Source organism: Schistocerca piceifrons, chromosome 5 (genome assembly GCF_021461385.2).
Source record: "Schistocerca piceifrons isolate TAMUIC-IGC-003096 chromosome 5, iqSchPice1.1, whole genome shotgun sequence".
NCBI lineage: Eukaryota > Metazoa > Arthropoda > Insecta > Orthoptera > Acrididae > Schistocerca > Schistocerca piceifrons.
Window position 1 is genome coordinate 282,707,001 of NC_060142.1, and position 27,890 is coordinate 282,734,890.

The 27,890-nt window shown below is 41.9% G+C and overlaps 1 protein-coding gene across 1 annotated transcript; it reads right to left on the reverse strand.

The window, feature by feature from the left end:
* Positions 1–11,460: 11,460 nt before the first annotated feature.
* On the reverse strand, positions 11,461–24,421 carry LOC124798020 (pollen-specific leucine-rich repeat extensin-like protein 4). The gene is made up of 2 exons (XM_047261227.1): positions 24,294–24,421; positions 11,461–13,168 (listed from the first exon to the last, which is right to left on the reverse strand). The coding sequence occupies exons 1-2, from the start codon at positions 24,303–24,305 to the stop codon at positions 11,963–11,965; spliced, it is 1,218 nt and encodes a 405-aa protein (XP_047117183.1). The 5' UTR covers positions 24,306–24,421; the 3' UTR covers positions 11,461–11,962.
* Positions 24,422–27,890: the final 3,469 nt, after the last annotated feature.

A 27,890-nucleotide genomic window follows, 5' to 3' on the forward strand; every position in this document is an offset into this window, starting at 1 on the left:
TTCAACTGAGGTGTGAGCAGGAGCTGATAAGTGGTCCTGGGACATACTGTACCTGAAATACGTTTTTACTCATTTCAGACAAGAAAAACTCCCTTCAGTTGAAACCCATGTTGCAAGAAAAAATGGTTCAAATGGCTCTAAGCACTATGGGACTTAACATCTGAGGTCATCAGTCCCCTAGACTTAGAAATACTTAAACCTAACCTAAGGACATCACACATATCCATGCCCGAGGCAGGATTAGAACCTGCGACCGTAGAAGCACCGTGGTTCCGGACTGAAGCGCCTAGAACCGCTCGGTCACAGCGGCCGGTCATGTTCCACGAATGGTGGCAAGTATACAAAATAGTTTTAAACCTTCTGGTTGACTTTAGTCCCTCTAATTATGTACCATTCTTTTGATAACTTCTCCCAAACTGCCAGAGTGAAATGTTTCTTAATGCTGAGAAGAAAATACAGTCTCTAATTGTACGCATAACTGCGGCTGATTGGAGGAAGCACTATAATGGATCCAAACCGCCTACAAGGAAATGCTGAGCATAAATGGCGAACTTAGTAGCTTAGGCTAACTGAAGGAGGAGGAGTTTATCACGATGTGAAAATCTTGTTTCCATCTGTGTTACAATATTATCCAGTACCTCGAAGAACACCTGTTTTTATTTTGACATCAAAAAATTGCAAATGCATTCATCCATAATTCCAGCTCGTGGAAGCTTCAGGTTGTGAATGGAATTTAAAAAGTCGATCAGTTTACCTTTATTTCTGATGTTTCTCATGTAAGCTGGGCATTCTAGACAGCATAACTGTGTATCATTGTTTTTTCTTCGCAATGTTGAAAGCCAGTTCAGTTTTAAAAAAACACATGCTTTGAAAAACACAGAGAAGAAAATCAAAGTCAAAGTCTAGCGGACTATAGTTGAAACCATATGCTTCTCTTGTAGTCATTGCGTTTGAGTCTGGACTTTCGATTATTTCATTTAAAACTTCAGCTGGTCCTAGACATTTTCGTGAATGGCAGACATTATTCTGGCATCACAGTTCCATCTCGTTTCACTGTTTGAAGGAATGTTTTACCAACAAGAGTGTCGAGAATTGCTGATTGTTTGCAAGACTGGTGGAAGAGAGCAGGAATGCTCTGAAGCTTGGAGAAAAAAAATCGTTCATACAAGAAAGTCTCTGTTGCAAAACTAAATTTAAACGATGTACAAAACAATGAGTAAAAATGGCTTGGCGGGGTGGCAATTTCACGGACTTTCGTTCGCAGGACGCTTAACTCTCCATATTCAACGAACATAAGAGTAACCTAGAGAGGCTGCACCACAGCTGTTAGCCTCTTGTGCCACTGAAGCGCACGGCAACACTGCTACGATAGCCTGTACCCCCTCTTCCGTTCCTAGTAGTGACAGGTTACCAGGGCAACAGAGCGTTTTCAGGTGGCCCGCCATGTGTCTGGCCTCCTCACCATTAGCTTTGCGCCTCCGGCTACCTAAGATTGGGGCATAACTTCTCACTTTGACTTGCTATCTAGTGCTGGCGGTTTAGAAAAAATAAAACCGCCTAACGTCTTTCGCTCTCTGTGAAAAAAGTGAGTAAATATATGGATAAATATATAAGTATATAGTTCTGGTAATACCGGCTATGACCTCCTTCTTCTGTGTGGATGCACACATATTACTCGAACTGTTACGGGACTTGGTAAGAATGTCTTCCACGAGTAATGAGTGTGTTGGGATGGGACACTACAAATCTAGTGTGTGGACATACAAGGTGAGAATGTGGGTCTCACGGGAGGCGTGCGCGAGATAGTCCCTGCAGTCGCACTATTCTCTGTGCTCTTGGTGGCTCAGATGGATAGAGCGTCTGCCATGTAAGCAGGAGATCCCAGGTTCGTGTCGCGGTCGGGGCACATATTTTCACCTGCCCCCGTTGATATATATCAACGCCTGTCAGCAGCTGAAGGTATTAATATAATTCTAAAGTGAGTAAAGGGTTATAGTAAAAAAAAAATTATTGCTGCTACGACTAGTACCACTACTAACACAGAAAAATAAGGAGGCCCAGCATTCGTTGCCTTCGCCCAACAGCTGCCACTGCTGTAAGAGATAAAAACTGTAGCAGGAGACAGAAATTGAGACACATCCTGCAAACAATTGAGGATGAAGGTTGCAAGTGCTATTTTTCGATTCCGAAGGACTCTTGTTTGTGGACATCATGCCAAGAGGAACCGCCATAAATTCTGATGCATATGTGACGACACTGAAGAAACTTTAAGCTCGACTGAGTCGTGTTCGACCACATCGGCAAAAGCAGGATGTTTTGCTGTTGCACGACAATTCACGGCCACATGTCAGTCAAAAAACCATGGAAACGATCACAAAACTCGGATGGACAACAGTGAAACACCCGCCTTACAGTCCAGACCTGGCTCCATGTGACTATCATCTCTTTCGGAAACTGAAAGACTCTCTTCGTGGACCAAGGTTTGAAGATGATGACTCACTTGTGCACGCTGCCAAACAGTGGCTCCAATAGGTTGGTCCAGAATTTTACCATGCGGGTATACAGGCGCTGGTCCCAAAATGTAAGGCAGTTGAGAGGGATGGAAATTATGTGGAGAAACGAAAATATTGTTCCTAAAGGATGTATCTACACACTGTAAAACTTTCAAACATGTTGAATAAAAGATGGATTTAAAAAAAAATTGTGTGCTTTCCTTTTGGAGTGACCCTTGTATATTTTCTTTGGTTTGAATTTGTTACCACATACTCCTACAATGATGTACTAAATGTCACCTCACTTGACAATAAAATTACCTTGTCCTTGAGGATACTGCATTATCTTCCAGCTGTGCATATGCGTATAATATGCCTCTAGTTAATTGGTTAGTCGATAATTTGTATTGTCGGAATGGTTCTTGATAAAATCCAAATAAGTCACAGCGTATGTTTCTTTATACGTACGTAATATGTCGGCAGCTAACTTACACAGATTAATTTACTTGCATCTAAAATACTGAGCTAAGGTTGTCTTGGTTGCCTACAGCGTGGCCAATAAACGCCAGATTAATTTACTAGTTAATCTCACAAATGGTCATGTTCCCGAGCCATGTAACGCTATGAATTATTTCCTGTAGCATTCCATTCCTCCTGTCAGAATGTACAGAGTGACACGACACCTAGGTCACGGGAGGAGGCGGATTTTAGGGCTACGGGGAAGAAGATATGGCCAAAAGAAATGGTCGGTCCGCTGGGACAATGACACACAGATTTTAACAGAAACTAGCATTCCGGCACACCTGACAAAAAATTTCCTTTACTTTACGTCCATGGTCACAAACTTTTTGTTAACAGATTACGGGTTTCGGTCTATAATGACCATCTTCAGGTCTGTTTTATAAAAACACTGTCCTAATGTACTGCACCCATAGTGGCGTTGTTTTTATGAAACAGATCTAAAGATGGAAATTACAGACCGAAACCGGTACTCTGTTGACAAGTTTGTGGCCACAGACGTAAAGTAAAGGAAATTTATTCTATATTCAGGTCATTGTTTTATTCTCGACAATGTGGCAGCTTGTTAGACATCTGGGAAACACCGAGAATAGCATATTGCCGTTGAAATTGATTTTATTAGCGTTTTTCATGGACACTGTGGTTTCGTCAATGTTCCTCGTGAGTAACCAATTGCTTTTTCTGTACAGTCTGAAGATAGCCCAAAATGGTAATTTCTGTTGAAGTTTTACGTGATTTTATTAGTGAATAAACAGACACAGACTACTCTTTATTACGACAGAAAACGTTCTTTACTTAATCGCTTACTTTTGTAACGCTATTTAATACATTTCCTTTGATTTTTACCCTGAGTATTCTTTCAGTTTGTTGCAGTTTCCGTAGATGTTAGCGCAATTTTAGTTTAATTCGTTGTATTTTATGTGATTACAGTTGTGGAGGTTAACGATACGACTTCTGCTTTATTGAGACGGAACATTAGGATTTATGCTCAACGACGTCTAACGTAATTATATTCAAAGATTTATGCCAACATTCACCTGAAGGATCTACGAAAACCACGAATTATCCAAACAACGATGTGTGAATTACTGTGCCAGGTCGCTTGGTTCAAAAATGGCTCTGAGCACTGTGGGACTTAACTTCTAAGGTCATCAGTCCCCTAGAACTTGGAACTACTTAAACCTAACTAACCTAAGGACATCACACACATCCATGCCCGAGGCAGGATTCGAACCTGCGATCGTAGCGGTCACGCAGTTCCAAACTGTAGCGCCTAGAACCGCTCGGTCACACGGCCGGCCAGGTCGCTTGGGTTTCATTCACATATCGAAATATTAAAGGGTTTCCCACTCGTTAGTGGTCCCGCGAAGATCATCAATAAAATCATCACCAGTATCTACATTTGTGGATTAGGTCTGAGAAATCTATTCTGGTTTGAATGTCACAGCTCCATCGCTTCCTGGGTCGACCGACATTCATTACCCATCGTGGTATATATTACAAAATTTTTAGGATATCTGCCTTATTTCATTCTGCCTCTATGTCGATTCCACTTCTACTTATACGTGTCGATTTTTTTTGTTTACTGCAATATTTTAAGCTCATTTCTATTATCTTCGTTTCTTATTCTATCTTCTAGTGTACATACTTTAACTGATCTGAGGAATTTCGTTTCTGACACCACTATTCGTTTTGTTTTCCATGTTTGCTATCAAAGCCTGAGATCCGTAATTAGCACTGGAAGACACAGTGTTTTATAGAATTTCAGTTGCTTTTCTTTGGTTGTCTTTTTCTTTAACCTTCTTTTTATTGTTTCACAGATGCCCTTGAATTTTGTTGTTTAACGCTTTACATTTTTATCATGACAGAAAGAAATGTCTAACCCAGGTAGTTAAAATGACCTATTCGCTCGACGATATTGTTTTCTGTCACTATTTTTGAGCGCACCTATTGTCTTTCTCGAATGCCACTACTTTTGTCATTTCTATTGATATTTCAAAATTATTATTTTGGCCAATTTGATTTAATTTAAAAATGTTTCTTTGTAATTCTTCCTCTGAAGTGACTATTACTGTCTGTTAGTCAGCATTGTTACATTATGGTCCTCTTGTAGTCTTGTTCCTTTGTTGTTTTTCGTTTCCTAATTCCATTTTCAATCATGTCATTTATATACAAGTAAACGTGTTGTAAAAATTATAATAAAAGAGGATTTGAAAACTCCGCCATTGCCGGTCCCAAGCCCGGATCCTCATCTTACAAGTAATGAGGGAGGAGGAGGGGGAGGAGTAACAACCTCGTAAAAAAACCTGGGTCCATCTGGCTCCGGATGGTAGCACCCTGTGAGGGCCCCTGCCTAGGGTTACGGGTGAAAACCGGTCAACGGTCTCATAGGCGGATGAGGAATTTTTAACTCCCAACGGCTGAGAGAGCGGAGGAACCAAAAATCTATAACTGCACGCGTCTGTACCCACATTGGGCGGCTTGTGGGCAGCGTCTGTTCCTCATGTTAGAGGCGGCTGTTTCAAGAAAACCTTCTAACGCTAACAACGTTAGTCGTATTCCTGGTAGGTTACGCTAGTAATCTCCCCAACTTTGAAGAATTTCAACAGTTCCAATCTTAACGCATGATGGAAATGTCTTTCAATAACGAAACTACCCCAGGTGGCCAATCCACCGTCGGCAACGACGCAAGCAGACCCATGGATTCTGGCGAGTCTGCAACAGCATGCAAATCCAACAAGATTAAACCCAGAAAAATCTTCAACATAGCAACTCTCAACATAAACTCCCTTCTCAAAGTGGGAAAACTTAAGCACCTTACTGACCAGTCACACACGGAAGACATACAAATTGTGGCGCTACTAGAAACTCGCTTCACTGATGAAAACACATTTGAATCAAACAAATTCAGAATATTTAAAGGAAAACCTGGAAAAATTGTAATGAAGAAATGCCCTCAGCTTGGCACAGCTTTTGCTGTAAACACAAAAATTCTGAACTCTGTCGAACATTTTTGGTCAACATCATCGAGAACATATTTCCTCACTTTTCGATGTGCAAATAAAAAATACACATTAATCAATGTTCACGCTCCCACAAATGACAAAAATAATGCTAAAAATAGGGAAGAAACAGATGAATTCTGGGAAAACCTTAAGGATCATATATTAGAAATCCCAGAAAACAATGCAAAAATACTTCTAGGAGATTTTAACGCTCAGGTTGGAAAAGAAAAGAAATTCCGCGATATTGTCGGCAACTTTCCCGCACACAAACGAACCAACAAAAATGGAGAAAGGTTAATTATGCTCTGTAAGTGAGTTTAAACTCAAGCTAATGTCAACACGTTTTAAACATCTTCCCAGAAAACAAAAAACCTGGATATCTCCGATAAAGAGTATCGGAGAATTTCAAATAGATCACGTTGCCATCTCCTCCAAATGTGAAAAAGAAATATTGAACACACGTGTCCGAAAATCTCTAAACCTCGACTCCGATCACTATCTCACGAAAATAAAAACTAAACTGATCCCACAAAACAAACAGAAAAGCAGAAACGGTGAATATAAAAACAGAAATAAAATAAATTTTGATCTTACAACCCTGAGAAATTACAACCTCAAGTCCAACTCTAACCTCAAGGATTTTCAGAAAAAACTAAAGACATTCTCCCCTTCACAAAACCTCCAAGAATATCAGAACAACTTGATTGAGGCAACAGAAACAACCTTTCCAAAAAAGAGCAAACCGAGACACCCGTGGTGGGACAGCAACTGTAATGAAGTTCTGCATGAAAGACTTAAAGCCTGGAAAAAGTGGAACTCACATAAAACTGAAAACAACTTCGATGAATTTAAGCAAGCCAGAAAGAATGCCTCGAAAACTATTCGCAACACCAAGAGACAATATGAAAAACAACAACTGGACTCAATCGAAGAGAATTTCAAGAAATGCAACACGGCAGCTTGGTACAAAACATTCAACCAGAAACTCCGAGGATACCAGTCCCCTTGCCTAAACTTTATGAGAAATAATAAGACTCTCGCCAGCAACAATACTGAAAACTGTGAAATCCTGGCTGAATATTTTGAGACACTCCTAAACTGCCAAACGCCCATCCAGACTCTCAGTTTTACGCAACCAGAAACATTACCAACACATTCAACACCTCCGACACGAGAGGAAATCACAAACATAATCAAAAATCTCAAAAACAGGAAAGCATGTGGAGAAGACACAATTACAGCAGAAATGCTCAAGCTTGGGGGAGAAACATCAGTAGAAGCACTACACAAAGAACTTGAACAAGTATGGGAAACCAAGAAAATCCCCAGTCACTGGAAAACTGCCCTAATTCACCCTTTGTTTAAAAAAGGTGACAAAAGGGATGTTAGCAACTATCGTGGAATATCGCTTCTCCCAGTCCCATACAAAATTCTATTAAAGGCCCTGCTCAATCGTGTATCACCAATTATAGAGGGAAAACTTGGAGAATATCAAGCTGGCTTCAGACCAGGAAGATCCTACGCCGAACAAATTTTTAACCTCAAAACAACAATGAACTATTTATCTACAAGGAGCAAGAAATATTTCATAACATTCATTGATTTCAAAAAAGCTTATGACTCAATCGATAGGGACACAGTCATCAAAACACTTCGAGAATATGAAATAGATGAAACAACAATCACCATAATCAAAGAAACATTAACAAATACAACATCAAAAGTAAAATTCCAAGGAGAAATTTCACGGCATTTCGAGGTCAAAACCGGCGTCAGACAAGGAGATGCGCTGTCCCCGGTACTCTTCAACTGTGTTCTGGATAAAGTCATAGCAGAATGGAGAAAACTCATGCAAAAACATGGAGTTGAGAAAGTCCAAATTGGAGGGAAGTGCTACAAAGCCACTGAAACAAACTGTTTTGCCTTCGCTGACGATCTCGCCTGTTTAGCTTACACACAAAAAGACACAATGAAACAAATAGAATTACTTAAAGAAACTGCTGAAAAAGCAGGCTTGCAAATTTCATTTGAAAATACAGAAATCATTACAAATATCAAAAATCCACCAAAGAAAATAACTACGAAATACGGGAAAATACAGGTATCTAAACATTTCAAATATCTTGGTGAACTAATTCAGCCTGTGGCAAAAGGTCATCCAGCCTACAGGGCTAGAACACAAAAACTAGAGACAGCAACTCACTACTGCAGAGAAATGTATTCAAAAAAATGTATATCCAAAAACATTAAACTCAGACACTACCAGACTGTCATTAGACCGCAGATACTATATGCATCAGAAACACTGGCAAATTTTAGATACGCAGAACAGATAGAAAATCGTGAAAGAAGAATTGTGAGGACAATTCTTGGACACAGGAAAATAAGAGATGATCAAGGCAAGTCTGTATACAGACTAAAAAGCAACAAAGAAGTGTATACGAAGTGCAGCAAAATTACAGACGAAATTAGAAAAAGAAGATGCTCCTTTTATGCTCACATCATGAGGATGAACCCGAATAGGCTTACAAAACAAATATTTTCGTACATCGCAAATCTAAAAAATAAAAATTTATGGTTTATCAACACAGAAAGAGATCCAAAAGAAATGGACATAGATCAGGAAACAATATTTAACAGAAACCTTTTTAGAAAAAAACTGAATTCATTCACGGGTTTCGGTGTGAAAATTAAGAAGACTTGTGGAACTAAATGGTCTGAAGAGAGAAAAGCCGCCTTCAGCGCAAGAATGAAAGAAGTGTGGACTGAGAGAAAGAAGACTTCCCAGAAGCGCAAGAAATAACTGTTTTCACGGTCTTTAACGGCCAAATTTGTATAATAATAATAAAGAGGATTTGAAACCAATTTTGCACATACATACCTTTATGGTTGAGAAATGAAGGTACATTATTAAAAGCTGTTCTGGAAGTGGCACAGTACAACAAGTGCGCTGCATTGTAGTAAATGTTACTGGCAGAATGTTGGACGTCACTGTCTTGATTTCCCGGCGAATGTTTCACCTAACTCGTCGATGGTGCTTGGTTTGTTTTTGTACATATTACCATTAAGATGACCCCACAGAAAAAAGACTGGATGGAGTAACGTCAGGTGATCTTGGGAACCATAATGCTCTGGAAGTCACTCTTTCACAGTAAAATGATTCCACCGTAACTATAATAGCTTTAGACTTGAGGCACGTTACCCGGTCTTGCAGGTACCAGTCAAGTGTCAGTACAACGTCATCCAGTTGGTTCTCAAATTCATGAAACAAGAACTGGTACACTTGACTGGTGGAAGTAATGTAAAAGAAAAGGCTCACTGTTGTGCCTCATCGAAGGAAGCAACGGAACACCATGATCAGTAAGCCATGATACACTGAAACTCGAGACCCACACACAGCTCGCAGAATCTCATTGTTACCACATTCCACATATCCTACCACGTTCTCGAGTTATATGAGAATAACCACTACGAAATCTAATACTTCACCTGCAACATTCACTAACATTGGTGCCGTGTTAAACGGTGCACACAGATTGGGGAAGTCAGCACCTCAGTATGTCATGTACAAATTTTGTTTCATGTCCTCTATTGTTAAGACTTTAGCACACCTTACCAGGAGCTCTTTACGGATAGAGCACCCTACATGAAATAAAAGAAAAAGAATGAAATTAATGTAAAGTTTTTTAATGTTTCTTGCTATTTCATATAGCTGGAGACGTTTCTATCTTGAAGTGAGACGACAGATTTTAGTCGTGGGGGAGATTCTAGAAGGAACAACTCTACAAGCGGCGTTAAGATTGCTAGAGCAAAAGAAAACCTTTTTCTCTGTTCTAAGGCGTGTAACAATTTCTTGAGAGACCAGTGCGTTCCTCATGTCTTTCTTCTACTTATTACAGACTACGCCTGTTATAATGAAGTAATCCACAGTAGTTGTATTACAAAGATTGGCAAGTACTACTGCACAAATTAACACAAGAATCTTTGGTTATAAACCTTAATAAACCTTAAAATGTGTGTTACAGATATTACAAGAATCCAAGATTGGACTTCCTTCGACAGTAAAACGTAAACGGATCGCAAAAGAAACTGGAAATGACGGCGAAACATGCAGTCAGGCGACAGCATGCTAGATGTACCAAGGTGATTAATTACTGGATTCCAAAACAAAAGAAAAGATGACGACGTAGTTGAAGGAGGGTAGATAACATTTAGTAAACCTACACAACAAGTGTGGATGTGCAATCCTGAAGACCGTAATGCATGGCCTCGACAAGACATATGGAAATGCATAGAGAAGGCCTACTCATCTATGCTTCACTGCCATAACCGAAAACATGGATCACACACCGACTGCAAACTTCCTGCTTCAAACACCCTGAAATCTTATTTTGGAGCACCCTGTTTAGTTAAACCAAAAATTATTAACTTTTGTCAATTGTTCATCGTGTTGTTTATTATGAATTACGATTTGTCGGATTAATATGTACATCAGGTTCTTCAAAGATCCGTAACTCGTGTGTTTATCTGTAGACACGTCAGTGTTGTTTGCATAGCTCAGCTGACTGTTTCTTTACAAGAACGAGAACTCTTTTTGTACTCCTACCCACGACTCGCAACGACATGTCATAAAATTGATCAAAATATATTTTTAGACTGAAGTTTCAGTGCTAAGTGATCTGAATATTCGGTATTTCAGGCTGTTCCATCCCAAGATTCTGCTTGGAATTTATTTATAAATGTGTAAAGTGCGCCGAAGTTCAGTTTCACGTTAAATCATAAGCCTTGTGATAAGAGATGGTATTAGGTGGTCCAGAGATCGGAAAAAAGTCGCGTACATATAGCAACAATACACCTATTCTTAGCAAAGAAACCCGGTCTCAAATAAACCCTCTTCTCTTGCTGAAGGAAAATGTCCGAAGACGGTAGGGTTTACAGTTTCCGACTCCTGTCTAATCCAAAACTGTTTTTACTGAGTTATAGTATCAGGAACTGGACGTATGACTATCCACCTACGTTCAGATTGTGGTAAAAAGGAAAGTCTCGCTCTCTATGGGCAAGAACAAAGATGTCACCTACAACCTTTTTTTTTTTTTTTTTTTTTTTTGCTTCCGCGTTCGATGAATATTCTGTCACGTCCGACTCTGCATAGTCACTGCAGTCTTAGGGGCGAAACGTCGTTCACGCCAAGTGTCTGTGAACTGTGTAAAATTTTTTGTCTAGCTTTGAACTTCCGAGCAAGAGGTTAAGAAGAAACCAAGTATTCCGCCAAACGTGTATAGGAATTCACTTAAAACCAAGCTGATTGTTATAGCAGACAAGCGTTTACCAATCGTGCCGGCAAATTCAGCTATTATCTGTTCACTACACCGTTACGAGACACAAACAGAGAGTGAGCAATGGATAATGAAGGTAATCATAACTGTAAAAATAAATGTACAAAATTTATAAACATGATACTTTATTGCACAAAAGTATAAAAAAGTGTACAAATATATTAAATATAAATGCGGTGGTGGTATGCACAGAGACACGTGTATAGTACAAATACGATGATAACCCTGACAAGAATGAAAAAGTGAGCGTGATAGGTACAGAGTGTATGGGGCTACGCAAATCTGACGACCGAACCGTTGTGTGATGCTCCTCTCTGACCTGACAGCTTGTCTTCGTTCTTCCGATCCATGTTTGGAGGTATTTGCCTGAAAATTTAATCTAGATAGGCATGGATTCTGTAGACATGGACTGAAGGAGTATTTTCCCTGAAGTAGTGGTCAGAGTATATGGACCTCGTTGCAGCACCGATAACGTGCTCATCTTTGGTTAAGCAGTGCAGAGAGAAGCAACGGCGTGGTCGGCGACACACGTCCCCCACAAACAGCTGTGGGCTGTCTGGGGAGTGAAGCCCTGTGAAAGCCTAATGGGTTCTAGCAGCGGCTGCCGAGATCAGTGGTAGTGATGATCCTTGATGTGAACAGGTACCGGAACCTTGACCGGGTAGGGTACAGCCACTGGGTGCTCCACTGGCACCTTGAATGGAACTGGCACAGGCTTCTCCACAGGGTACGGCACCGGGTTGGCCACTGGGACCGGGTACGGCTTGGCTACAGGTACCGGGTACGGCCTGTCTACGGGAACCTTGACCGGGTAAGGAACGGGCCTCTCCACGGGGTAGCCCACGGGGTGTACGACGGGCACTGGCACAGGTTTCTCCACAGGCACGGGGTAGGGCTTGGCCACAGGTACCGGGTACGGCCTGTCTACAGGTACGTTGACCGGTACAGCTACTGGCTTCTCGACCGGGACGGGTACCGGCTTATCGACTGGCACGGCAACCGGCTGCGGGATGTGCACGGGGTACGGCCTGTCGACGGGTACCTTCACGTGCACCGGGTACGGCCTGTCGACGGGCACGGCGACGGGCACCTTCACGTGCACCGGGTAAGGAGCAGGTACCGGCACCTTCACCTCGACAGGGTAGGGCGCGCGCACTGGCACCTTCTTCTCGATGTAGACCGGGTACGGCTTGGGCACGGGGACTGGGTACGGGGACGGTACGGGCACCTTAACCTCTACCGGGACGGGCACTTCCTTCTCGACGGGAACGTGCACGGGGTAGGGACGGTCGACGGGGACCTTAACGGGCACAGGAACGGGGTGTTCGACGGGGTAGGGCAAGGGCTTCTCCACAGGCACCGGGATGGGCCTGTCAACCGCCACCTTAACGGGAACCGGCACGGGCTTCTCTACCGGTACGGGCACTGGCCGCTCCACAGGGACGTGGACCGGTACGGGGTGAGGAAGAGGCACCCCAATCTTCTTGTGCACCGTCACTGTCTTGCTGACGTGCTCGCCGAGATCGAATACGCCATAGCCGCCCCCGTAGCCGCCTCCATAGCCGCCACCGTAGCCGCCTCCGTAGCTGCCACCGTAGCCGCCAACCAAGCCGCCTCCGTAGCCGCCACCGTAGCCGCCTCCCAAGCCGCCACCGTAGCCGCCACCGTAGCCGCCTCCGTAGCTGCCGAAGTCGCCGCCGTATCCACCTGCCAGGCCGAAGACGCCGCGCTTGGTCTGGTTCTTGTCCTTGGTGGCGTCCGCCTCCTCAGCAGCCCACACGGCTGCCGCCAGCACTGCCACTACAGCCACAACCGCCTGCAACAGCACCAGCGCAATCCGTTACTTCTTGCCTCCCTGTCAGACGGTACATTCTCAAGAAAACTGCTTGCTATCTGACGTTTGTCACGTGATGCTACAGTTTTACTGCCGTCACATGCTTGGTACACATCAGTTAAGGGGATCAGGCCCACAAAACAATGAAACTTTCGCTTATGGTTTTTTTCCGTATTACACTAGCACAAACTTGTATTTACCTTAATTCAAATTATTTTTGATTCATTTTCAAAAGAAGATGTTGTCACATACTCCCTAAAAAAATCTATCAGTACAAATTTTCAGTATAACCATGGAAACTGTTCCCACAGTTTCCTAACGTAATACTAATGGCAAGAGTTTCTGTTTCAGGCGGCGGGTCTTAAGAATAATATAATATCTCTGATACTGCTTTGTAGCCGGCCGGCGTGGCCGAGCGGTTCTAGGCGCTACAGTCTCGAACCGCGCGACTGCTACGGTCGCAGATTCGAATCCTGCCTTGGGCATTGATGTGTGTGATGTCCTTAGGTTAGTTAGGTTTAAGTAGTTCTCCAAGTTCTAGGGGACTGATGACCTTATAAGTTAAGTCCCGTAGCGCTCAGAGCCATTTGAAACATACTTTGAACGAACATTTTCATTTCATTTCAGAAAAATGCAAAAACTGAAGCCGCGACTTACAAATGAGTGTCCAGTCGCACTGTGCACTTATACTCAGCGGTTGTTCGCTCTGTAATGATACACACGCGAACATTAGAACATATGGATAGAAATGCAATACACTTCATCATTACGTCACCGTGTCGACATACAGTTTACACTTCCATAAACGTTAGCATTCCCTGGGTATCCCTATTACACATAGCAAAAATGAAAGCGTTTCAGAGCTACCTGTAACTTCACATTACAAAATTCCTGGAAATTCTAATTAGTCAAATCGGGACCCGACCACAAGTTTTACTTTTATAAGTGTTTCTCTTGTAATTTCATTTCGAGACACTACCCAGTCCGTTCAACTGCTATTCCAAGTGCTTTGTTCTCGCAGACAGAATTACAACGTCACCTGCAAACCTTAAAATGTATATTTCTTCTCCTTGAACTTTAATTCCCTCTCTAAATTTCTCCTTGCTTTGCTTAAAATCTTACTGATGGTACAACCCTTACTCTCTTCTGAACAACTGCTTCTCTTTCACGTTCTTCGACTGTTATAATTCCAGTCTGGTTTCCGTACAAGTTGTAAATAGCCTTTCGCTTCCTGCATTTTATCCCTGCTATCTTCTGAATTTAACAGAGTGTACTCCAGGCAACATGGGTAACAGCTTTTTCTAAATCTACAAATGCTGTAAAAGTGGATCCGCTTTTCTTCAGCCTCAAGATAAATCTAGAGTCAGTATTGCCTCGCGTGTTCCTACATTTCTATGGATCCCAAAGCGACCATCCCAAAGTTCGGATTCTACGAGTTTTTACATTCTTCTGTAAATGGTTCGTGTCAGCATTTTGCAGCCATGACTCAGTACGTTGATAGTTATGGGATAATCGTAAGTTTCAGTACTTGCCTTCTTGCCTTTTTTGGAATTGGAATTTTTATTTTACTCCTGAAATCTGAGAGTATTTTGCCTTTATCATACATGTTGCGTTGCAGGTGGAGTAGTTTTGTAATCGCTGGTTTTCCCAAGAATCTCAATAATTCTTAGGGAATATAGTTTCCTTATTTGTATTTAAATGTTTCAGTGCTCTGTCAAATTGCTGCCGCCATATGTTGCCTGCCACCATCATTGTTCAATTTATTATGGAGCAGACACTAATTTGAGAAGAGCACTAAGAGTGGGAATGATAATACTGCGTCACATAAGTATAGCCGTCAAGTGAAAGAGTAAGAAAAGATAATTTGTTTGTTGCGGCTGAAACGGTTACGAATTTTTTGAGTGTTTAACCGGTCTCGCACACGTGGGATGCGTGAAAGACACGCAGATTTCACTTTTGGGTAGTACGGTTGGGTTGAGTAAGGCCATAAGCAGGCGGAAGCCATTTCGTCACACGCAAGAGTCAGATGTTGGCTACAACTGTTGCTTTCCTTCCTGCATCAGATGCGAGTACGTTACATCCTGCAGTTAGGCAACCACTTCGACCATGCGGTCGGGTGCGTTCTACCTGCCCTGAGGCTCGGCCTTTCTCTCTAACTAGCTGTTTCCGCTGCCGCCTGCTCTCGTTTCCCCACGAACGCATGGAACGACTATAATTTAGCCGACACAGAGAGGCATTCACTCTCACCAGTGGAGAAAAGTCTGTCATACCAACATTTATAAAACGCCGTAGACTCATAACGGCTACAATCTATGTGAAACATAAAAACATTATCCCTCACCAGCAGAGGAAAATATGTCACAGCGATATTTATGAAACTCCGCAAACAATGGCATCCAGGTTCGTCTCGCGTTCTTTGAATTCACGAATTCATTTCATACCAGCAGCGTATTTAAGAGCTATGTGGTGTCCCAGAAGGAATGGTTAATATTCAGGGATACGAAAGGAATGATGATTCGAAGCAAAACGTCTAGTAAATGTGGGCTCTAAACGCATGCCTCAAGAGATAGGAGCACTTCTATAACGCGAAACGAATCTCTTCGAGTGAGAGCTCATTGCTTTCCATATTTTGGGAGGAGGCACTATGGACCAAAACAAGAAAAAATTCTCCAGTAGGCTATGAGCACTTGTTCAATAGACGAGATGTTTCACCGTAGCGAAAAGTATCATATCTCTTCAGGTGTGCACTTTAACATCCATGTTTACTTGACTTTTTTCCTTGTTTTCGTCCATACTACCGCCTCCCAAAACATGGAAAGCAAAGAGCTTGCAGTATAAGAGATTTTTTTCACAGTATCGAAGACGCAGAAGTGTCCATAGCTCTTAAAGTATGCATTTTAGAGGCCCTGTTTACTGAACTTTTTGCTTCGAATGATCCTTCTTGCCGCAGCCATAATATTGACCATTCCTCTGTGGTCACCCTGTATAGGCCATTAAAGCGAACTTCTGGTGCAGGCCCTACGAAGGGAAATTTTGTAATACCTAACCAAAAAAAAAAAAAGCATTTTAGAGCAATTTTCGAAGTAAAAGGTCATAATCAAGACAAGAGTTTATAATTTTATTTTAAAAAATATTCTGAAAACTATGATTTTATGAATTAATGAGATTAAAAGAAGTAATCGTAATTTAAATCACTAAGATATTCAATTCAATTTATTAACATTAACATTCCTGTGAATAATATTTTTCTGAAAAAAAAATAACGAGATGTTGTGATTTATGTTAATTTAAAAATCAGTACTTCAGTTCTAAAAATAACGTATTGTATCTACAAGCGATTATGCTTGTAAGGTAAATGATATGAAACAAAATGAATGGTCTTGGTTTATATGAAGTGATGCATCAAAGAAATCGGTTTATGGCGGAATCGGACTCATTTCAAACTGCCAAAATTCTGTCAGTCACCTGTTTTTAAGTCTTAGCTATTTTGTAAACCGTGATTCCACGCGTTTGACCGGACTCCACTAGGAATTTGACGTGTGGGAGCGGGGGATTTGATACGAGAATGCTGACTTAATTCGCATCGGCTGTCCACCGAAAAGTTCAGCACACTAAGCCCATACAAAATAATTATTTCGATATCTTTCGTTGCTGTAAGAGCCCATACAAGAGGTCCGCAGCATCACCATCTTTGTAGTGATGCTGTAGCGTAGATAGCCTGTGCTTGATTCTACTCCATACATACGCCGTCGCTTAACCCTTTCACTAGCAATTTTTTTCGTAGTGAAAGACATCAATGTATGGGTATTTTCGTTAATATTGTAGTGAGAAGTAACAACAGGAAAAAAGAAAAAAAAGTCACTCGTTTCGTTTCTCAGTGAGGGAAGTGGCAGTACATGCCGGGGCAAGCCGGCCGCGGTGGTCGTGCGGTTCTAGGCGCTGCAGTCCGGAACCGCGGGACTGCTACAGTCGCAGGTTCGAATCCTGCTTCGGGCATGGATGTGTGTGTGTGATGTCCTTAGGTTAGTTAGGTTTAAGTAGTTCTAAGTTCTAGGGGACTGATGACCTAAGATGTTAAGGCCCAAAGTGCTCAGAGCCATTTGAACCATTTGGACCATACTGGGGTATTCATAAGTACCTCTGGGGTTTAATGAGATGGTTACGCAAAAAGTACGACATACAGAAAACTTATACACGTCAGTGGTTAGAGTCTACCGGTACCGAAAGTTATCTTGCGTTACAGGAATTCAGTATGGGCACCGTTTGTGACGCAGGAGTCGTCAACACGTGCATGCAGTTCATTGATACGAATTTCCGCGAAGACCTACAGCAAACCGTTTTGCAGATCTCTTCATTGAGTTGCCTATCTACGGAGGAGAACTAATTCGATGCGATCTGCAGCAGAGCAGAGGGCTCAGGCAGCACACCCTGTAGGTGCAATCTGCAAACAAGTAGCAAGTTCCCGTTTACCAGGTGGACGTTCACACAGCAATAACATTCAGCATAATCAAGGGCTCTCGGATAACCTATCGTGAAATACATACATCCCAAAATATTAATGAACAAGATAAAACCTTTCAGACTACCAGACCATATGAGTGACTAGATTTATGCCTTCCAGGCAGATAAGACTCGACACGTACTTCTTAACAAGAGAACAGCTTCAGATACAAATGTAACATGGGAAGAGTGCACAACAAGATATATGGCCTTTACTATGCACTACACGCATAAACGATTTAATGCATATCGTAGAAATCTATGTGGAGTGTTCGCGGGCGATGCCGAGCCCATTGGAAGGTGCAATGGCGACCGACGCGTTGTACTGCAACATGTGCGATCCTTCATCGTCTAGTTACTTGCGTTAGCAAGAATACAGCCTCGCGAAGTGCTTTCCTGCTGTGCCTACTCGCAATTTAGCTGCGATGCTCCAATTGGCGGGATCGTTCGTGTCGTAAGTGGCGAAACTGGCTGAAGCTGCAGCGGCGGAACAAAGTGGCCAAGCGGACAACGGCAGGTCTGCGGGAAGAGTAGGGGTATGCGCTAACGTCACGCGTCCAGCGAACACCTGCGTCCTCAAACGCACTGCTTTCTCTTTCTGGCACTTGGTGAAAAAAAACTGTTTAATTTAAAATATCATTCATTTTTCAGTATTTCACTGTGATGCCTCTTCTCTTGTGACTACGAAGAATGTAAAACGCCCTGCAGGGAAGAAGGGGTGGGGGTTAATACAGGGTGCCCAGAAAAGGGCTCCCTGATTTCAAAATTAAATATCTCGAAAACAAAGATCGATAGAGGAATGCAGTAAACGATATGTTTACTGTGAAAACTGTAAGAAGTTTATACAGCAGTTTGAAATAATAGTTACAAAAGCTGCTAAGAGATGGCGCTGTACGCTGTACAGCTCATATCAGCATACATAAGTGAAATAATCGTATGAGAACAATCTTTGCAAACAATCACGTCACAATGTTTTCAAAATGTTCACCATTGGCACTACAGAGGTGGCGCAAACGAAGAATGAAATTCGCCATCACATTTCGTAGTGTCTCAACCGCAATGGATTCAAATGCCGCAGAGATCGCCGATTAAAGCTCGTCCAGCGTGGCGGGATGCTTCGGGTAGACAATGTCTTTCACTGTGCCCCACAAAAAAAAGTCACAGGGAGTCAAATCTGGCGAATATGGAGGCCAATCCATGCCTGCACCAGTAAATTTGGGATATTCCAAAGTAATGACTCGATTTCCGAAGTATTCCTCAAGAAAGCGAAACACTTGTTCGGTTCGATGTGGTCGGGCTCCATCTTGCATCGATCCTCTAACGCTTGCTGTGTGGCGACAAATTGTTCCAAAATTGCAACGTAACGTGCACCAGTGACCGTTTCTCGAATGAAAAAAGGACCAATAATGCCTCTGCTGCACACTGCAGCCCACACAGTAACTATAGGAGAATACAGGAGTTTCGCTTCACACCAATATGGCTTTTCGGAACCCCAAAATCGCCAGTTCTGCTTATTCACGTATCCATTCAGGTGGAAGTGTGCTTCATCTGTAAACCAGATGCAGCCAACATCAAATCCTTCACTATCAATCATTGTGAGCATCTGATTAGCAAAGGCAACCCTTTGTTGCACAGCTCGTACGGGTATGGCCTGGTGCGTTTGAATTTTGAATGGAAACATGTGTAGGCTCTTTCTCAGTATTTTCTGCGTGCTCGAACGCTTCAAATTAGTCTCAGATGCAATTCTACGGACGGATGACATGGGATTTCGCTGAATAATTCCAGAAACTGTGGCGATATTTTCAGGCGTAACTGCGGTTTGCTTGCGGCCAACATGCCCCACTAGATCATCAGTTACGCTGCCTGTTCGTTGAAATTTTGCGAAGAGCGTACGAATGGTTTTCGCATCGGGTCCTTTTGGAACATTAAATCGTGCTTGAAAACTTCGCCTTGTTGCCGTAGGACTCTCTTCTAACCTGTGGTACTCTAGCACCAGAAAAACGCGTTGCTCAATGGAGTACATGGTTTTAATCTCTTCCTTCGGTACGCTAACCTCCTTTCACGTTTCAATAGTGGAACTGATCGCTCTGGGCTTCGGATCACTATTTATACTAGGCATTACGTATGGCGATTACAGCGCCATCTGTTAGCAGCTTTTGTAACTATTATTTCAAACTGTTGTATAAACTTCTTACAGCTTTCACAATAAACATACCGTTTACTGCATTCCTCTATCGATCTTTGTTTTCGAGATATTTAATTTTGAAATCAGGGAGTTCTTTTCTGGACACCCTGTAAAAGCAGCACACTGGTGCTCTTGAAATTGGAGAGCAGTTACACGCTGTACATAATGCCCAGCATAGCACAACAGTTAAACACGGACTAGTACTTTCTTTAACAATAGCCTTCGCACACTTTGACAACGTATGTTCTTATACTGTAATGTGTATTAATCCTCGTTTCGTCTTAATAAAGCTCTGGGCGCTCTAATAATGATGTTTCAGTTTTTCATAAACATTTATGTTGTGTCCCTTTTTGAAACGATGTCGAATCTTTAAGAAAGGTGGTCAACCGCCGATTTTGGCAAGTTTTAAAACCAAATCTCACAAATACAACAATTCCTTCAATTTCCTTGCTAGCTGTGAAGTCCGGTTCTAAGCAAGAAAATCTATAACGTTTCGGTGACGTTGGTATTTCTTTTATTACTCATAATATCGCAGAAGTTGCTCCCTAATAAAAAAAATTATCCTTATCGTGAACGGCATTTTCATTGTGTGTACTTTGCTTCTAGAAACTTAATCCCACATTTTCCCACTTCGTTTCATCCTGATCTAATCTGCACGGCGCAGATTTTGTCAGCTTCAACGTGTTGCTTGCACCGACCTTCTACTTTTCCGTCAGCGCTGTCATGCTTTCTCCTTTACATTGTCAAAAATTTTTACTAATTTTGAGGTCAAGTCGTGGCAGCTGCCTACAATGCCATCTTCCATGATCGCTTTCCGTGCTTGTACGGCAAAGTAACGACGTGGACAATCTTTAACTGAAATGTGGCTGTACCTAGTCTCGTGTCCAAATTAGATCCCGGTCCGGCCTGGTTGCGATTATCTTTGTAGAGTAATATACTGTTATAAACTGTTTTACATAAGTCTAGTTCTGAATGAGTTAATACATTTTTTTAAAATTTTTAAGCACACTGTAAGTATGAGCATAATCTTTTCCTAACCAGTACTCAGCTCAAACTGAATTTATCTCTATTATGCGTATTTGAGTTGGTCAAGGTTAAAACTCATTTAATTCAAAGAATTCCCTATGCATGGTGCAAGTTGTATGTCGCTAAACCTCATAACTCCCAACCGAAAAGCAATTCGAGAAACAAATAAAAGTCTCTTATTTCTCACCTCTTGTGGTGCAAAAATAACAAAAATTACTAAGTTATTTCCAGCAAATATTACTTAAAAATAGTTTGGTTAGTGGAGTTGACACTTCGAGGCAATTTAGATTATATTTTAGTTAAATAATAATAAAGAGATGGAAAGTAACTCTTCCAGTCCTTGCATAAATTTTAAACAAGAAAGAAGGAACGTTACTTTTGCAAGTAGGATAGCTATCTGACTGAATGGTGTAATCTGTTATAACAATACTTTTCAGAAAAAGTGAAGATGCTAATTATTTTCGCTAAAAATTGGCTACAAAGCGTACAGTATTATTACAGTCTGATTTTCGGATCTTGTTTGCTCTCATTTTAAAGAAAATTACAGCTTTTAAACTGCGTAAAACGAATATTGTATCCTTGAAAATAAGGAAATGGCAAAAACGAGATACAAATGCCGTATGGTTTGCATGGTCCATATTGTTTGTTCATGGTAACCGGATTTAACCTGTAAGTTGCGATCGCTATTATCACAAGCAGAAAGCCACGTTTTAGTTCAGTAGTATTTCATTTCTAGCAATTCGAAAGCAAATATCAGTAAATTTCCGTAGTTGTAAGCAATATGAATATGTGCATTTTGAGAACTTACGATAACTACCTGCGATTTGTCAAATCCATCGTGGATGACTCGAACGAAAATTGCTGTCTTGTTTCACTGATTATAAGATAAGAAAGTGGGCATAAAGGGAAAAATCAGCAACTGTAGTGCTTGGCATTTCCCTACGGCTCACAAAGCAAGTTTCAATATTATATCTTTACTGGGAGAGTCACTGAACCTTCCTTATTCGTATACTGGTTGATTCACGTGACGTGACGACATTGAAACTCCAGAAAAGTTTTAAAACACTGAAACAAGACTTCCTCGATGAAATGATGAATTATGCCCATCTCTCAGGGATGCTACAATATATTCTGAGCTTGAACGTAACTGTGTCCACGGAGATAAAGAAGTCTATCTCAGACAATCTAACCACATCCAGTAAACATCACTCGCGTGTTTACAAATCTCCTATTCCTAGCTCTATATTTTTTCAGTTACTAGACGCAGAGTAACAGAATGATTCTGCTCTCCCACATCTGCGAGAAGCGCTTGATGCCATACTATCTTGTCGCTTGATACCGAACACGTAGTCATAAGGGGTTTCTTATAGAGCGAATCGAAGAATCTTATCTTACAGGTTCAAGTAAGGAAGACTGAACGGTTTACTGTCAACAAAAACCAATGTGGGCTGCCTTCTAGATAAGTGCAATAGGGCCGCAAATGTTCCTTATACACTTAATCGATTTATCAGGATCAGGAGAATTATCAGATTGTTCAGTGACGGTTTTGCTACGTACGTAGAGGTATCGTCATTGAATAATTTAAGGAAATGCAAAATGACATAATATTTCGACTTGGGCATGATGGGAGGTAGCTGACTTCAATTCTGGATCAATGCAAGAAAAAATGTTCATGTAGTATTAAGCGATTAGAAGTAAACTTCAAAACTTTATCACATCGTTCAAATATATCAGGATAATATTTTTTTTTAAAAAAAGAAAGACACTAGGGTGACTGGTGCTGGCGTATAGTTCCAGTGCTCCCGTGCCCAATTGGAAGTCTGAAGGTATGCATAGGCGTAGCAGGTTGGATATAGCCAAGACAGTTTAAAGAGAAATCGTAGGAAGTAAGGCTATATTGATTTCGGGACAGATTTTTGTATAAATTTGGTGAAGCTATATGCGAGATGTACCATACTATTATTCTGCTAACACCACAGTACACCTCACGTCAATCCCGCGTCCGGCCATCCTGATTTAGGTTTTCCGTGATTTCCCTAAATCACTCCAGACAAATGCCGGGATGGTTCCTTTGAAAGGGCACGGCCGACTTCCTTCTCCGTCCTTCCTTAACCCGATGACCTCGCTGTTTGGTCTCTTCCCCCAAACCAACCAACCAACCAACACCTCACTTGGGAATCATGTTTGTGCGAGAAGTCAAACATATAGTTGCCTGTCTTATCAAAAACAATATGCTCGGTAATGTTTATGGTGAGACTTTCTGAAAAAAAATTGGAAAACGTGTTTGATATGAAGTTGAAATGCACTGGGAGAGCATAGCTTGTCCCGATTGTCACATAAAATAGTTGAATATGGTAAAACAATGCAATATTTTCCTTGCCCTTCAAACTATATGACTATTTGAAACATATTGCAAACGTCAGCTAGAGTTATATCATTCAACTAATCTAACGGAGCTAGAGTGACGTTCAGTAGCATTAATTACTGCATTTCAACAAGCGTGGCTGCTTTTATACTCGTTAATTAAAAAGCTACCAGTATTAGACACACCTCTCTGCGTACTACCGCTTGTTGTAAATCGTGATTCCATAACTGAAACGTGTAATGTTGTCCGATAAATAAAGTATTACACAGCACGCTACTGCAGCACGAACGCTTGAGTCGTAGTTTGGAAAAGAACACGACCGGTTTTATTGCTAAACTTTTTCCAGTATGAGCTTTTACAATGTTGCTAACTACCTCGTCGTCGATGGGACTTAAACTTAACAGCTTCCCTCGTTCCTGTGAAAAGGCTACTATCACGTTCCTGCCCCATCCCTGTCCTTTTCAATGACCTCGTCATCGATACAAAATTAAACACTAACTTTGCTTCATATCTACAACTTTGGGTGGAATATAACTATTAGTAAGAGCAACAGGGTGGATTATAACTTTTAGTAAGAGCAACAGTGGAAATAGTCATATTCCAAATAATTGAAATAACGTTTGTTTGAGACCTGAGGTATAACAGAGTAACTAGATTGGACTAACAGCTATACTGGACCAAGAGACTGGGGAAAAAATAAGGAGGGGGGGGGGGGGGAATGAAGTGCGATGGGAAGTGGTGGGATGGAAGTAATGATAAGAGGAGGAAAGGCAACATGAAATTAGTGACTGAGAAACTAAAACGAAGAGTACTGGTAGAAACTGCAGTTACATTATTTCGAATGAGTAATTAATAGGTTGATAAAAAATGTAAGTTCTTCAGATTTTTCTCAAAAAGCAACTTGGTGCTATAGTGCAGGCCGTGAGGTACCTTGTACCAGAGGCTGAAAGTAGCAAAAAATAGTGAGGTGAGGTCTTGTATAGTGGTAAAGATGATCTGAGAGGCCTGACGAGTGAGGGGAGGTGACTCACCGCTGTCCGCATGGTCGCTGTCGCGCTTTGCTGCGAGCTGTCTGGGAGTCTCTGGCGAGCCGACTGCCCGCTGCACGTCGCCGCGGCGTTTTATACCTCCGCGGCGCCAGCTTTCGCCACGGTCCACGAGTCTGCCGGCAGAGGGGCGCCCGCTGCAGCTGGCTGGGCCCCTCACCCTCACACACACACACACACACACACACAAACGCCGTGCCACGCTGTACCGGCCCCATTTCACTTCCTTCGCACGGCCGCAGCAGCGTCCTCTTCCTGCGGACCCAGCAACCTGTTGCGAGACTGACGAAAACGTGGCCCGCGGCCCTGTGTTGTAATTTAAGAGCCATTTCGCGACATTCGCCGCTCCTTAGGTGCTGGGCGACGGGTTCCGGTGGTCCGGCAGGCGCCAACTGGCAATGCGTCGTCTCCGCGACAAGCGAATGAAAGCCGTGCTGCTGCCCACAACGGAAAGCGAAGCCGCTTCGTTACCTGCTTTCTTCCTGCCACTTCTGTGCGTTCTGAGGTTTACTTCACAATTTAGCCACACTGCCGTCTGAATAGTTCCTTTTTACGTTATACAGGACAAAAAATCGTCACACAAATATCAAATACGACTATTTTCAGAATGAATGTCCATTCTGCAGCGCAGTGTATGCTGGCTAGAAACTTCCTGACAGATTAAAACCGTGCGCCCGATTGAGACTCCAACCTAAGGATCCACTGAGACAGTCCTCAACAATACTCTACCAAAAACTGACGCAATGCGTTCCTAAGCAACCGTGGCAATCAAAAAAATGGTTCAAATGGCTCTGAGCACTAAGGGACTATACATCTGGGGTCATCAGTCCCCTAGAACTTAGAACTACTTAAACCTAACTAACCGAAGGACATCACACACATCCATGCCCGAGGCAGGATTCGAACCTGCGACCGTAGCGGTCGCGTGGTTCTAGACTGTAGCGCCTAGAACCGCTCGGCCACTCCGGCTGGCATGGCAATCAAATACCCTCACAGAACTACTGACGGCCTTGGGAGAGCCAGTCCTGACAAACTCTACCATCCGGTGAACAAGATGTATGAGACAGGCGAAATACCCTCAGACTTCAAGAAGAATATAATAATTCCAATCCCAAAGAAAGCATGTGTTGACAGATGTGAAAATTATCGAACTATCAGTTTAATAAGTCACAGCTGCAAAATACTAACACGAATTCTTTACAGACGAATGGAAAAACTGGTAGAAGGCGACCTCGGGAAAGATCAGTTTGGATATTGGAACACGTGAGGCAATACTGACCTTAAGACTTATCTTAGAAGAAAGATTAAGGAAAGGCAAACCCACGTTTCTAGCATTTGTAGACTTAGAGAAAACTTTTGACAATGTTGACTGGAATACTCTCTTTCAAATTCTGAAGGTGCCAGGGGTAAAATACAGGTGGCGAAAGGATATTTACAATTCGTACAGAAACCAGATGGCAGTTACAAGAGTCGAGGGGCATGAAAGGGAAGCAGTGACCGGGAAGGGAGTGAGACAGGGTTGTAGCCTCTCCCCGATGTTATTCAATCTGTATATTGAGCAAGCAGTAAAGGAAACAAAAGAAAAGTTCGGAATAGGTATTAAAATCCATGGAGATGAAATAAAAACTTTGAGGTTCGCCGATGACATTGTAATTCTATCAGAGACAGCAAAGGACTTGGAAGAGCAGTTGAACGGAATGGACAGTGTCTTGAAAGGAGGATATAAGATGAACATCAACAAAAGCAAAACGAGGATAGTGGAATGTAGTCGAATTAAGTCGGGCGATGCTGAGGGAATTAGATTAGGAAATGAGACACTTAAAGTAGTAAAGGAGTTTTGCTATTTGGGGAGCAAAATAACTGATGATGGTCGAAGTAGAGAGGATATAAAAAGTAGACTGGCAATGGCAAGGAAAGCATTTCTGAAGAAGAGAAATTTGTTAACATCGATTTGTGACTTTGATTTGATTCCGAAGATGAAGGAACCACTTCGTGGCATTCGCTTCAGAACTGCTCCAGAGATTCGAGAGGTAGTAGACCACTCAATTCGCACCATCGACAGAACAGGTTCTGCTAACGGTATACTACGCCTTCCATATCGCTGACAACGGGTTCTGCACAACGTTGGTGACTACTTTGAAGGACAGTAACAGGTGAAAACATGTAACCCTGTTGTATCGGTTGTGAATAAATAGTTGAAACTATTTAAATTCAAACCCTCATATATAAGTTGCAGAGATTAAAATTCTGCACAGCTAGCTACTAAAACTGAAACACTGTGTAGCATATTAAATAAGGAAACTTTACTCCTTCTGCGCATTCAGTACACTAGGACGAAAATTAGTAGGTAGTTTGGGTGTAAACAAGGTGCGAAAATTACCACCTCTAGTAGCAACTATGGCTCTAACTGGCAGGAAGCTGAGTCGAATTGGGCCTCGAAGACAGCTGTGTGTACATCATTCCGCTGCTTCAGTTACAAGCCAGAGGTCATCAACTGTAGTGACTGGCGAGTTTCGGCGGGCCAGACTTTTTGCAGCCCGTGACCAGATTTTTTTCAGTTAATGGAGATCTGGAATTCGTGCTGGCCGGAGAAACGGTCGAACATCTTCTGCATCATTTGCGTCTAGGGGCAGCAAATCTTAGTGCTTCTCGTAGCACTTCCTGGTGGCAGACAGTGAAAGCTTATATCACAGTCTAATTTTTTTAGACACAGTCGGGCCATTATATCTCGGTTTTGTCACCCCGAGCGATAGCAGCGCTCCAAGTGACCAGCAAGCGAAACTTCTGAATACGATATCGGATGAGTGCAAATACTAACGTTTATATTGATTTGTAACATAGTTTTTACAATAGGGAGCGTATGTAGTGTCGTAAAAGTCGACAATAACTACAAAATTACAGCACGTTTGTGATTATTTAGTTTCCTAAGGACCCTGCGAGATACAAAACGGTGCTTCACAGGACAGTTTTTGTTCGGTTCTCTTGTAATGTACAGACGTTTACTGAACGAAGTTGTTTTCCTTTAATAACAAAAAATTGCTAGTAAACAACAGAAGACCTGACATTTTACAGATACACATCGTAAACCTATCCGACAGAGTATAGTTTTGTTCGCTACATTTTCAGTCAAATCAGTGAATGTGGAACGTAGGAAACTGATATGAAATGTAATGTCAACATTATTTAACGTAACAAGTAAGTCACCACAACTGTAGTTTAACGGAAAACCACACAGACGTGATAAGAAATCATCAAAAGCAATAAAAACTATTTCCAAACACAGGTGAAACCGATTCCACAGTTGTTGCTAAATCTGAGCCACAAACTGCAAGAATCTTCAACACATTCACCTTTGAATGAAAATTAATTACATTTACAAAAATATTCGTATATTAGAAAGTTGAGTGAAGTGTAAGAGACGCTACGATCGCAGGTTCGAATCCTGCCTCGGGCATGGATGTGTGTGATGTCCTTAGGTTGGTTAAGTTTAAGTAGTTCTAAGTTCTAGGGGACTGATGACCTCAGATGTTAAGTCCCATAGTGCTCAGCGCCATTTTTTTTAAGTGTAAGAAAAGACGAATC